Source organism: Ornithodoros turicata, chromosome 6 (assembly GCF_037126465.1).
Source record: "Ornithodoros turicata isolate Travis chromosome 6, ASM3712646v1, whole genome shotgun sequence".
Taxonomy (NCBI): domain Eukaryota; kingdom Metazoa; phylum Arthropoda; class Arachnida; order Ixodida; family Argasidae; genus Ornithodoros; species Ornithodoros turicata.
Genome location: NC_088206.1, coordinates 45,408,748 through 45,422,453, shown reverse-complemented (window position 1 = coordinate 45,422,453; position 13,706 = coordinate 45,408,748). Strand labels below are relative to the sequence as shown.

Below are 13,706 nucleotides of genomic sequence, written 5' to 3'. Positions count from 1 at the left end.
AACTGGAGCTATAAGGCAACAGATAAGACACGAGTAAACGGGACCGCTGCTTCATTGTCCTTATCGCTCCAGTTTCTTCATGTAGCCATGTACCGGCAGCCCTCTCAGTCATTCTAATTATTATACAATTGCCAGATGTTGATTACGCAATGTCAGCGGTGTGGCACATAGATTTTTTTCCAGACTTACGGTGTGGGAGTCACTCTTACTTTTTTTATTTTTTTTTTATTTTTTTTTCACTCATTGACACCTGACAACGCTTGTGTGTGGCAGCCGGCATCATGCCATATCTGCAGTACGTGGCAGGGATGGAATTTGACCAGGCACCAGACTACAAACGGCTACGGAAGGCCCTCGCAGATGGCATTCGGTCACAGGGCCAAGTAAGCGACGGTATCCTGGAGTTCCCCCCACCAAAGAAATCTCCGAAGCTAAAGGTAAGCACCAAATAGTCACTGTGTGCCCACGATCCTCCCATGATATGGTGCAGGATGGAAGTGCCCTCTGCAATGGCGCAGTGAAAACTTCACCGAGCTTGATTTAATTTTGTGATATGCAGTTGTGGACATATTTTTCAGGCCTTTAGGAGCCGCAGAATTACTCCACATTATTGAGCACTCTGAATTTTTAGTGAGTGGCAAAAATGCACTTGGTTTCTAAAGTCTTAACATGGAATATTCAAAGTGGCCCGAAAAAAGCTGTGTGTGTGTGCTTTGCTGCATGACATGGGACAATATCTCGTGGCAAATTTCTGCAAGTGTAACACTTTTGCTGTACTCATTCATGAGCGTGTTGGTGGCTGCAAGGATCGCCGCGGTAGCCAGGGTAATGTCAGTATCCTCGTTGCTGCCGTCTGTGCCTTCTGTTGGCAAGTCAAGAAGTTGACTATTTCGTCGTCACTTACCTTGACGCATATTTTTGTACAGCTAGCATTGTTCCTGTACATATCAAATGTTACACCAGAGGGAATTGTCATGTATTATGTACTAGCTTACGCTATTGAACCACTAGTTTTGTCAACAAAATTGGGAAATCTGAACTTCTGGAGTCTGTAATATCGGTTGAGCACTGTACTTGCAACATTTGATGCCTTTTTGAAGCTGTTTGTGTATGCAGGCCATGGCTGTTGCTTGCATTTCGTTTCTGCTCCACATGACTTTTCTGGAGGGAACTGTACACAGAACTCAAAAACGTCCTCAGAATTTTGAAGTAATTGCTCTCTTTTCTGTGTTCTCTGCAGAGGGTGGCAGAGGTGGAAAACAGTGCGATGGAAAGCGAGCCAAGGCAGAAGAAAGTGGGCCGATCTCCAGGGCACTACCCAAGTGCTAAATGCCGAAAGACATCATCTACTGGCACAGGTAATGTTGGTCGGCGTGTCTAACTTTCCATGCATGGTGCAGTGTGTCCTCGCTTGGTTCGTGTTACACATTGGCATTTAGTGGTCCTGCTATGCGGCCACTTCGAATTACCATTGTCTCTATGGAGGTTCGTGAAACACCATCATAGCTCTCATGGGTCCATGAAAGTCTCTGCTGGCAGTCTTGCAATCACCAAAAAAGGAACGCAATTAACCTACAATAAGCACTTTGAAAAGTCTGGAAACTTTAGTACAGTGCAATCTCAATGATTCGATTATGGATGATGCAAATTCTTTTCCGGTACCTGCCAGAATCCCGGCCGGATGATAGGATCTTGCCTTTGCGGGTGATACGAACTAGCGGAGAAGGCAACAGATGTTCCCCTGTGGCGCCTGTGCCAGTCATACTCCTCCTCCTCTTCCTCCTAGTTATGGTATCTGCCCCGATGGTATCTGCAGCGCTGACTAAAGTAACCTGTTTCCCTTGCAAGCTCTGGTTAAGCAGGTTTAGATGTTAAACATGTCTGTGAGGTACGCTAGCCGCACCACAAAAGACTGCTGCATGCATGGATCTGCTAGGGCTGAATCCTCAGAGAGGAAAGCAGCCAGCTCATCTCTGAAATCAAAGACCCTGCTTAAAACGTTACCGCGTGGAGCAGCAGGTATTGATGTTCTGCCCCCCTCTCATTGCACAGCGCTTTGAAAAGGTGGGCGGCATTGGATTTCGCCTTGACGCTGTTTATGACTTTGACAACATGGTTCATCACAGACATTAAATCGCTGCTCAGCTCTTTTGAAGCCAGGACTTCTCTATGAATCGTGCAGTGGGTAAACGTAACGTCATTGTTCACTTGCCTGATCAGCGCAACGAGTCCTTTCACGTGTCCTGTCATGGTTTGGCACATCAGTGCAAACCGCGATACAGTTCATCCAGCTAAGTCCTCCTCTAACAATGAAATCGTTTAGCGCGTTGAACATATCCCTTCCAGTCGTTGTCGTCACCAGTTCAATGCAGCAAAGGAACTCCTGTACAATTGCACCATCCAAAACGTATCTCACGAATGTCACCAGTTGGAGCCGGCCAGACACATCACAACTCTCGTCGATGGCGATGGCAAACTTTGATGAGTTCTTCGCACCCCCGATCACTTGGTTCTCCACGTCATCCGCCATTTCACGAATCCTTCGTCCAACGGTGTCGTTGGAGCACGGAATCTGTTGCACCTTTTTCAAGTGCTCTTCGCCGATCACCGTTCTCACCACGTCTTGTACGCAGGGCATAATAAGTAGAGCCTGAAGTTTTAGGGTTTAACCCAATTCGTCCCCGAATTGAAGGTTGCCTCTTTAGGGTGAAACCCGATTTTTACCCGGCAAATTGCCCTGACTGAGACGTCTGTAGGAATGGACACTAGCTTGTTTGGCAACAGATACAGTTACATCACCATTTGTACCGAACCAGTTTGAGTAACTGAGCCCAATCTCTCCCCGAATTTAGCGTGCTGGAAGTTTTTCCACCCGAATTTGCATGAATTTAGAGCACATGTTTATATACCCGATTTTTACTCCCCAAATTTAGAAAAAAATATTTCCCGAAAACTTCAGGCTCTAATAATAAGGTCCTTGCATATTGTGTGAGGCTTCAGATTCTTCGCTATCCGGTAGCTCAGCAGGTACGTTGCTTTTGTTGTGCTATGGGACGGTCACGTTTTCTGTGATGAGAAACAGCAGGCTATTCAAATTTGAACTTTGCAAGAAATCTCCAGCTTTCTTACCTGTTTAGCTGAGTTCAGCTTCTGCATTTCCAGCTGCTGCTTTTTTTTCTCAAAGAAGTCTTTGGTCCTATCCTTGTACGATGGATGTTTCGTGACTAGGTGCCGCAAAAGTTTTGCTGGGTTCATGGAGCTGTTCGCCAGGACTTGGCCACATATAACGCACTGAGGATTTCCCGCACAGTCGATAAAGCCATACTGCAGGTAACTGCTGCAGTATGCCCTAAACTTGCCGTTCTTACTCATACGGGATCTGCTGTTGGCCTCCCGACTTGAAAGTACCGAAAGGGCGTTCTGCGCTGCACTCCACACGTCTGCACCACGTGCGGCGACTGAACGGGTGACTAACACTGGTCACGTGGCTCTGCGAACGAACGCCGCAGCCGTGGTGCACGTGCCTCTGGCCTGCGGGGCGAGCTTGGGCGGGGGAATTCAAGTTCTGTGAATAGATAGGGGCCGAGGCGGCAGCCTTCTCGCGGAACACGGGAAGGCAGCTCGCGGAACCCAGTTTGAGAACCACTGGTTTAGAGGACTCCCACATGTCAAACGTAAACACGCCCACATGCGCTGCCCAATTCCAAGGCAATTACTGATCGAACTTTTGTCTGTGAAAATGTCTCACAAACACAAAGCTGTGGTGGATGATACGAACTGGCGAGATGCTGTGCACATCTCCCGTGCTTGCACCGGAAACAATATATGGCACTCCCGACGACATACTGCAACACTACGCAACCACAGTCAGTTGTGATCACCGCAAACGATGATGGATAAGGCCCTCAGTTTTCTGCTGCGGCAAATTCAAAATTCCGCGTCGAGATGTAAACGGCTGCGTGAAAAGGGAAACACTTTATTTACTTGGGTAGTATGGGAACAAAAAATATTTTATAAAATTAGAGATTCAAACCACTGTTGTGGCTCAGCATTACATACGGGTAGTTTCATTTTAAATCGAACAACGTATGAAAGTCGTATTTTTTAATTCACCCAGAAAAAATATATGTTAGAGGACAGTTCAAACGACGCAAATCGCGCCACGTGCGACGCTCGTGCATGTAGTAGTTTCCGCGTAGGAGAGGGGGAAAGCCGGAGGCTACTTGGGCGCGCTTTCTTCTGGACCGATTTTTGACGGGATCTAGCACCGCTAATTTTATGTCTATGAACTGGAGCTTTTTTGTAATTATAGGCTCCACCATAGACACTGTTGACAGTTACCCACAGAACTCTGAGAGCCGCAGATTTTCTGTTAAAAAATGCCAAACTTGGCGTAAATGTTCAAAGAGGCCAAACTTTGTTACCAATTTGCTTCATGACGGAACCTCTGAGAATATCGAGCTTAGTGCCATTCGATAGGACATCGAAAGAGCTTTCATGCTGTATAGAGCTCATTGTTCTCAGCCCAGTTGTTTCTGTGTTATTAGCTTGAGAATCGCACATGGTAGGCGAAAATTGCCAATGTTGCATCTCAGTTTTCTCAAAAATGCCATCTTCGATTTCCTTGATTATTTTTCAAAAGGTGGCGTCATGTCTCTACTTTAGACGCCAAGTGAGACAATCTTTAATTTTGCCTGAGAGACTCGCAGAGATTTTTTTTGTCAGGCAAGTTGCACGAGGCTGCGGCCTTGCGCGCCCCACCCACAAGCACGCGACCTTCAACCTCTTCTTTGCTACAAGTGTCCCGCTCACAGAGAAATCAATGGCCACACTATATGAGCTTGTTGTAGTGTCCCCAGAGCATCACTCTACGTTTACCCAATGGCCTCCCAGTTCCGTCAGGCTCATTCAAACCGTTGGAGAGTACATGAGTTGCCTGTGCACCCTTGACGAGAAGCCCCAGTTCGACGAACATACCGACAAAGCAGTGAGAAGAAACGGAGCGCTTCGTAGAGATCTTTATCCACTGGTAACATCTTAGGTTTTGTTTCAGGTTGCCGCCAGTCCCCCAGGAAGTGTGAAAGTCACATCCTTTTCATTGGTAAAAGAACGAAAAACGGAAGTTTCGAAAACGTAAATGTGCCCATTGCGAGACCCCTGCAGGTGGTTGCTGCCACCATTGGATTAGCATCATCGGATACCTTTACACATGTCCTTTCACATGATATAAAGTGAATGGGTTCAAGCGCATGGATGCCAGAAGGACTACTGAAGACCACACCGAGGGTTTAACCTACGGCTACCGGAAACGAGGGATTTTAGTTGTGCGTTGTTCTGTCGGAAATTTTGATTCCCACGGTGACATTGACACGTCTCGGTGAGGGCGAACGTGTTATACTTGAGAGCAGCAACTGTCATCACAGCGGCCTTACGGGTTTTATACCACTCGTCGTGGTTCCGAAATAACGCTACGGAGCATAAAACTAATTAAAGAGAGCATACACACCTTCGGAACTATCACTTATTGCGCCCACGTTAAGAGGCGACTGCAACCATGCGACCACAAATTTGTATTCTCAGGTACTGTACCTTTCTGTCCCCTGTGGCCATAGTTCTGTTTTCTTAATATTAACTCGCACGACAGCCTCATAGCGTGCGTATGTGCATTGCCTCAAGCACATGTGCGGGAGAATAGTGAATATGCGCACGTGCGTATACCCACACGTCGTGCATGCGACTCCCATGAAAGTGCGTAACAGCAAGTTCAAGTCGCCCACGAAAGTATTGCCCTGCGTCTCTAAAGGAAAAAATTAACATACGTATCATAAGTGCAAAATAAGTACATAATGCAACATCTGGGTATTAAATACAAAGCAAAGACTACGAAGCAAAACGCGCTCGTAAACATACGAAAAGCGCCTTTGTGTGGAAAAATCGCTCTGCGGAAAGGCAGTCCTATGTCTCAATCAAAAAGAGAAAAGGTTTTTTACCAGCAGCGCAGAGTACCGGCATAATTCTGCCCCTGTGGAATAAATCGTGAAAAATATTCCGGCTTTTCAGAAAGAATTAAGATCGAACATGCAAAATTTTCGCGTACCACTCGTGGTTTTGCGATACTAAGCGGACAAAGAATGCGCTTGAACCCTGTCACTTTATATCATGTGAAAGGTCATGTCTAAAGCTATCGGATGATGCTAATCCAATGGTGGCAGCCACCACCTGCAGGGGTCTCGCAATGGGCACATTTTACGTTTTTCGAAACTTTCGGTTTTTGTTCTTTTACCAATGAAAAGGATGTGCCTTTCACCCTGCCTGAGGGACTGGCGGCAACCTGAAACAAAAGCTAAGATGTTACGAGTGGATAAAGATCTCTACGAGGCGCTTCGTTTCTTCTCACAGCTTTGTCGGTATGTTCGTCGAACTGGGGCTTCTCGTCAAGGGTGCACAGGCAACTCATGTACTCTCCCACGGTTTGAATGAGCCTGACGGAACTGAGAGACCATTGGGTAAACGTAAAGTGATGCTCTGGGGACACTACAACAAGCTCACGCAGTGTGGTCATTGATTTCTCCGTCAGCGGGACACATAGCAAAGAAGAAGCGTAGCAAAGAAGAGGTGTAAGGTCGCGTCCTCGTGGGTGGGGCACGCAAGGCTGCAGCCTCGTGCACCCTGCCTGACAAAAAAAAAATCGCTGCGCGCCTCTCAGGCAAAAATAAGATTTTCTCACTTGGCGTCTAAAGTAGAGACATGACGCCACCTATTGAAAAATAATCAAGGAAATCGAAGATGGCATTTTTGAGAAAATTGAGATGCAACATTGGCAATTTTCGCCTACCATGTGTGATTCTCAAGCTAATAACGCAGAAACAACTGGGCTGAGAAAAATGAATTCTATACAGCACGAAAGCTCTTTCAACGTCCTATCGAATGGCACTAAGCTCGATGTTCTCAGACGTTCCGTCATGAAGAAAATTGGTAACAAAGTTTGGCCTTTTTGAACGTTTACGCCAAGTTTGGCATTTTTTAACAGAAAATCTGTGGCTCTCAGAGTTCTGTGGGTGGCTGTCGACAGTGTCTATGGTGCAGCCTATAATCACAAAAATCCTCCAGTTCCTAGGCATAAAGGCAGCGGTTCTAGATCCCGTCAAAGTCGGTCCAGAAGAAAGCGCGCCCAAGTAGCCTCCGGCTTTCCCCCTCTCCTACGCGGAAACTACTACACGCACGAGCATCGCACGTGGCGCGATTTGCGTCATTTGAACTGTCCTCTAACATATATTTTTTCTGGGCGAATTAAAAAATACGACTTTCATACGTTGTTCGATTTAAAATGAAACTACCCATGCATGATATCTTATGTTCTCATCTGATGCGGTCTGTCACCTGCAATCATTTTATTAGGGGTGTGCGAATCCGAATATTTTAAGTCGAATCGAATATCGAATTGAATGGGGGAAAAATTCCGAATACCGAATCGAATATCGAATATTAATGCAAAATTTACAATATGTGACTTTCGCACGAAAAATTTCCATTTTGAAGCACGTGGCTTTAATGTAATATTTTTGGCATTAACTGTCACAAGAGAAACATGCAGTTCTTCTGTTTAAAGCCCCTACTTTTTAATTTTACATGAGAGTGCTTCCTGCTTTCCAGGTGAGCCTACACTTACTGGAGTACTGGAGTGGTTACCTTAATTTCAGAATTTTATGTCAGGCAGTAGCATGTTACAGGGATGAGGCTGTAATTGCTTCAGACAACCACAGGCCACTTGTGAAACAAACGAATTGGCATCCTGCCTCAGTTTTGACACGAACACCCTTTAGTTTCTTTGCACTCGCCCTAGGAAGTTGCACTACTGAAATTTTAGACGTAAAGGACATCTGTAAGACACCCTTCTTGTTCGTGGGCTGTAGTCATTATTCAAGAGTTCTAACTTTTTAAAGGCAACCTCACAAACATCAAATCAAAGTCCTTCGTCGGCACCGCTAAACTGCATGTGGGAGGGGCGCCACCTCTTCCACAGACGATGTCTACAAAAGTAACTTTGGATAACGTTATCTCAAACAAAACACCGTCCCGCCTGTGTTTGTCCTGCAACAAGTGCAATTCCGTAAAGCTGGCTTCACCTCATGCACGGAAGCATCAGGTGAAGCCCACCTTCGGGTTGTGTCGTTCATATTCGTGGAATAGTCGAATATTCGAAAATTCGAACATTGGATATTCGATTCGCGAATCGAATAGTTCAACTGTTTGATATTCGATTCAAATTCGAGAACTCGAATATTCGCACACCCCTACATTTTATACTTGCTGAAAGATCTTTCAGCATCTACAGAGTTTATAGGAAGGAGTTTACAATACATGCCCTGGGGAAATTACATCTTTAGGACACCCTTTTTTGTTCCTGGGCTGTAGGCATTATTTAAAAGTCTTTGATGGCAACGTCCCAGATATCAAATCAAAATCCCCCACAGCCTCCCCTTCCTCACGCAAAGTATGCACAATAAACTTGGGCTAACATTATCTTTAGCTAAACTACAATCTGTCTGTGTTTGTCCTGCAGCATAAACAATTTCGTAAAGCAGGCTTCACTTTTGTGGATCAGGCTTCGCCTCGTGCAGTGGAAGCTTCCGGTGAAGACCACTTTCGGGAGGTGTCGTTCATATTCGGTGAATAGTCGAATATCCGGAAACCCGAATATTGGGTAATCGATTCGCGAATTCAATACTTCGAGTGATTGATATTCTATTCGAATTTGAGAACTCGAATATCCGCACACCCCTAAAAATAAGGGAAATTCTGTGCTAGACGAAGGATTCTGCAATTATCAACATTCTACACATTCTCATAGGAGCTGCTGCTGTCGTGTGCTACGGTAGTTGTAGGTCGTAGGCCGCTTCTGCGTGTTCAAAATTCAAATTTCTGTTGCCAAGTAAGCATCTTTAAGCACTTCAGTGCAACACATGAAACGCTCCTCACGGCACGTCACTACTGAGGGCACTCTTGACGATTTCAGTGTCACTTAGTTCACCACGTACTGGAACATCGCCGTCGTAAAGCGCATAGTCCTCGATGTTCAAGTCCTCTAAGTCACTCTCCCCACAACATGCGAGGTGCATCACGTCATTGCATAATTCATCACAGCCACTGAACTCGTCTGCTGGCTCTGGTACGGCGGCGGAAGACCAGAAACTTGCTTTAACGAAACAGTTCACGATAATGGCTTGATGAACTTTATGCCAAGCCTTTGATAAGTGCCACCTTCCGCTCCAAAGTCAGGGACTTGCGTGTGCATTGTTCAGCCATCACGCAGCGAAAAACGAAACGAAACTGAGGTGCTTGGACGAATGCAGAGGAGGAGGAGGAGAGTGATGTTGGGTGGAATGGGGAGTGTGGTCTGCCTCCCACAGCTAGTGGCATGTTGCAAGGATGAGAGCGAGTAACTAGGACTGAAAGGCTTTGACCCTGACCTAGCCTGGTGGATCGAAGAATGCACGTAATCAGTCGTAGGTATGGTTACCTACCGGTGATGGAATTTCGAGATATCCGTACTCGGGCAAAAAAAAAAAGCTTAGACTTAAAAGGGCCCAAATACACAGGAAGCATTGGGACAAGGATCGGGACGCAAAAAAAATCGAGATAACCGATATTTCGAGATAAGTGAGTTTGAGTTAACGAGGGTTTACTGTATATTCGAAAAAACTGTAAAAGTAAAAACTTGCATGAGGACTGAATTTTGGCAAATTTCGCTATTGAACTTTTTTCGTGAAATTAAGGTTACGCAAAATATAGGTAGCAGGAAGGAAAAAGTATGAACATTGGAATTACCGACGATATGAGCTTCACAAAGACAAATCGACTTACTTGACGATCTTTATTCTCGCAAATTTATCCTCTTCGAGCACTTATACAGTAAACCCCCGATAACTCGAAGTCGTAAAAACCGGAAAAAATTTCGAGATAAGCGGGGTTTCGAGTTAAGCGAACACTACAATGCGCTATGTTATGAAACGTAAAAAAAAAAAAAGCGTTCCTACAGTAATAGGGCTCGTAAACAATTCCGAAGCCATTTATTTTTTAACATCACCTGACACTGAATAACTCCGTAATTGCAATCTGCTTGGCATTTGCGTCTGTGAACAAGAAAGCATCTTCAAGCACTTCAATGCAACGCATGAGACGCTCCTCCCGGCACGCCACTACCGCGGCCACTCTCGACGATTTCTGTATCACTCAGTTCACCGCTACTGGAACATCGCCGTCGTAAAGCGCATAGTCCTCGATGTTCAAGCGGTTCAAGTCCTAAGTCACTCTCCCCAAAACATGCGTGGCGCATCACATCGTTGCACAATTCATCACAGCCACTGAACTAGTCTGCTGGCTCCGGTACGGCGATGGAAGACCAGAAACCCGCATGAATGAAACAGTTCATGCTATTGGCTTGATGAACTTTCTACCAGGCCTTTGATAAGTGCCACCTTCCGCTCCAAAGTCAGGGACTTTCATGCACGTTGTTCAGCCATCATGGCGGCGTGAAGAACAAAACGAAGAGAAGCTCGGACGAATGCAGAGGAGGAGGAGGAGTGACGTTGGGTGGAAAGGGTAGTGCTGTCTGCCTGCCACAGCTAGCGGCGCGTGAGGCGTGAGTCACTAGGACTGAAAGGCTTTGACCTTGACCTAGCCTCGGGGAACGAAGAATGCACGTTATCAGCCGTAGGTGCGCTGACCTACCGGTGATGGGATTTCGAGATATCCGTACTCGGGCAAAAAAGGGCCCAAATACAGTCAAACTCCTTTAGAACGAAGCTCAGGGGACCGCGAAAAAATTTCGTAGTAAAGGTCACTTCGTTAAAGGGGATGTCCGCCATCTTGTTTGTTTACATTTCCGCTTCGCTCGGTCCGCCTGGCGATAACCATAAAACCAAGAAGGGAGAGACCACTCAAATTGTTAATATGCACTTACAGAACACATTTATTTGCGCACAAAGAAATCAGTTAGCCTTTTTTGAACAAGTGTGTTCATTGCATTCTCTGAACAGTAAATACGCAGATTGTCCGAGCTTCCAAAGTGTGCTTCAGGCACGTTGTTACAAGAAGAAAGGAACCGCTGCAGTTTATCTATCATCTGTAGTGCCTTGGTAGCAGTCACAGTTGGCGCTTCTTCATTTTCTTCATCTTGGCTTTCTTCCTCTTCGCTTTCAATTCTGTCTTTCTCCATCTGAACTTCAGCAACTATATCAGTTTCGGATTGCGACGCACGTGCAGCAACATGCTCATCGGCACTTACAAAGTCCTCTGCAAGCAAGTTTTCCGGGAGGTTGATCCTTCTTGCATATCCTACCCATGCCCTCTGCAAGGATTCATGATCGTCACAACAGTTAGCTGCGGTGAAAATGGTTCCGTCGTCTTCCTCGTCGTCTCTCGACTCGATGAACCCGGCTTTGCGCCAGCAATTTTCAACAACCTCTTGCGTCACACTCCGCCATGCGCCAGCCAACATTTCAATGGCCTGGCGGATATCTATGTTCGTTGGTTTTGGAACTTTTGCTTCGATGTTGACGAGGATTTTCTCCAGCATCCGTCTTCGGTAATGCGACTTGAGCGAGCGAATAATGCCTTGGTCGAGGGGTTGAAGCACCGATGTACAGTTCGGTGGAAGAAGCAGCACTTTGACGTACGTCATCTTGGGAACTTTGCAGTGTGCAGAACAGTTGTCCAGGATGAGAGCGATGTGCCTTTTCTGTTCCTTCATTTTCTTTTCTAGCTGCAGCAGCCATTCGGTGAATATCGCCGTAGTCATCCAGGCTTTCTGGTTCCATCTGTAGTCTACCGGGAGGCTGCGTACGTTCTTGAATGCGCGTGGATTTCGAGACTTGCCTATCACTAGCGGCTTCAGCTTCGCTGTCCCGGTCATGTTACAGCAAAGGAGGACCAAAATGCGTTCCTTGGATTTCTTCCCTCCCTTGCAATTGTCATTCTTCACTGCCAGCGTACACTCTGGTAGCAGCTTGAAAAACAGCGCGGTCTCGTCCGCATTAAAAATGTCTTCTGGGGCATACTGTGACAGCACCTGTTTCATTTCTTGGTCTCGCCAACCTTGCACAGCATCTTGAGGGGCCGACCTCTCTTCTCCTGACACACACTTGAACACGATGCCGTGCCGTGCACGAAGGGCTCGGAGCCACCCCTGCGTTCCTTTGAATTTCTCTTTGACACCACACATGGCTGCAAACTCCCTTGCTTTCGCACACAACACTGGGCCCGATATGGGTATGTCCTGGGATCTCACCTCTAACAGCCATCGGTAAACGCACTTGTCTACTTCTTCGAAGTTAGCCACACGTATTCTTTTTCGCGCTGAGGATCCTTCGTTGTTGTCATGCTGCTTCTGTATCTTCTATCGGTCCTTCAAAAAAGTCGGCAGTGTAGAAGCACTAATCCCAAATTCTTTCGCAACGTCCGATTTCTTCTGCCTGCTATCAACGGCTCTCAGCACCGCGATCTTCTCCTCGACTGTAAACTGCATCCGCTTCGAGGATGCTCTTGCAGAGGTAGCACTGCCGCCCTTCGCTGACATATCTGCCATAGCACAACTGGCCGCCACAACGGACTCTTCGTGAATGCTGCTGTTATGGTCTGCACTGTATGCTGTGAACTCAAGTCAGAAAGGAGGTCGATCGGGCTTTGAACTCCAAGGCGACCAGGAATTGCCCAGGGAGGCTTTGTGACAGATCATCTGATGATGTCACCCCTTTCCCCAGACAAAGCTTGGGAACGTAGATCATAAAGGAGCTGGACGCTGTGAACTCAGGTCAGAAAGGAGGTCGATCGGGCTTCGCACTCCAAGGTGACCGGGAATTGCCCGGGAGGCTTTGTGACAGATTATCTGATGATGTCACCCCTTTCTCACGACAAAACTTGGAAATGTAGATCATAAAGGAGGGGGCCCGCACCGGGAGAAAAACTTGGTATGTACGTATAATCCTCATAAAACCCGCCGAACTTCCCTGAGGAGCTTCGTTGTATGTGTTGGAAATTACGTTGAAGGGGCCACATTTTTGTTCGTTATTAAGGTATTTTCGTTGTAAAGAAATTCGTACTAAATATTTGAAAAATATATTAGTCCTATGGGGCTCTGGCGGGACAGCGAAAAAAAATTCGTTCTACTGGTACTTTCGTTAAAAAGGCGTTCGCTCTAAAGGAGTTTGACTGTACATAGGAAGCATTGGGACATGGATCGGGACGCAAAAAATATTCGAGATAACCGATATTTCGAGATAAGCGAGTTCGAGTTAACGAGGGTTTACTGTAATTGAAGCACCACTTCAATATCAATAGTTTATTTGCGTACTGTATCACTTGGCATTGCAAATACTGTAATTGTGGTTCATTTCGCAGTCTTAATAATTTGCGAATTCATGTGGAAGCAGAAATCACGCGATCGGGGAGATCTGGGGTTCATGACACTGCCGACAGTAAACAACAAGAATTAGCCGGCTCCTACATGCCGGCTGGCTTATAGAAGCTTACCGTGAACTCAAACCCCATATCAATGACCTACGTGCAGGTTTTGTGAAAGCAGGTATCTGCAATGCCAAGTGATACACTATGCGAATAAACCACTGATGTTGAAGGGCATTTTAATTATAGAAATGTTTGACAAGAACAAAGTGTGAGAATTAGGGGTGTGCGAATATTCGAGTTCT

General features: G+C 46.2%; 1 protein-coding gene across 2 annotated transcripts in view; it reads left to right on the top strand.

The window, feature by feature from the left end:
- Window positions 1-13,706, top strand: part of LOC135396598 (serine/threonine-protein kinase VRK1-like) — a 57,251-nt gene that overhangs the window by 33,830 nt on the left and 9,715 nt on the right. For both annotated transcript variants that reach the window (XM_064627648.1, XM_064627647.1), the window contains exons 11-12: window positions 274-437; window positions 1,241-1,358. In XM_064627648.1, the coding sequence (XP_064483718.1) occupies window positions 274-437; window positions 1,241-1,358 (282 nt within the window). The remainder of the gene's footprint in view (window positions 1-273; window positions 438-1,240; window positions 1,359-13,706) is intronic.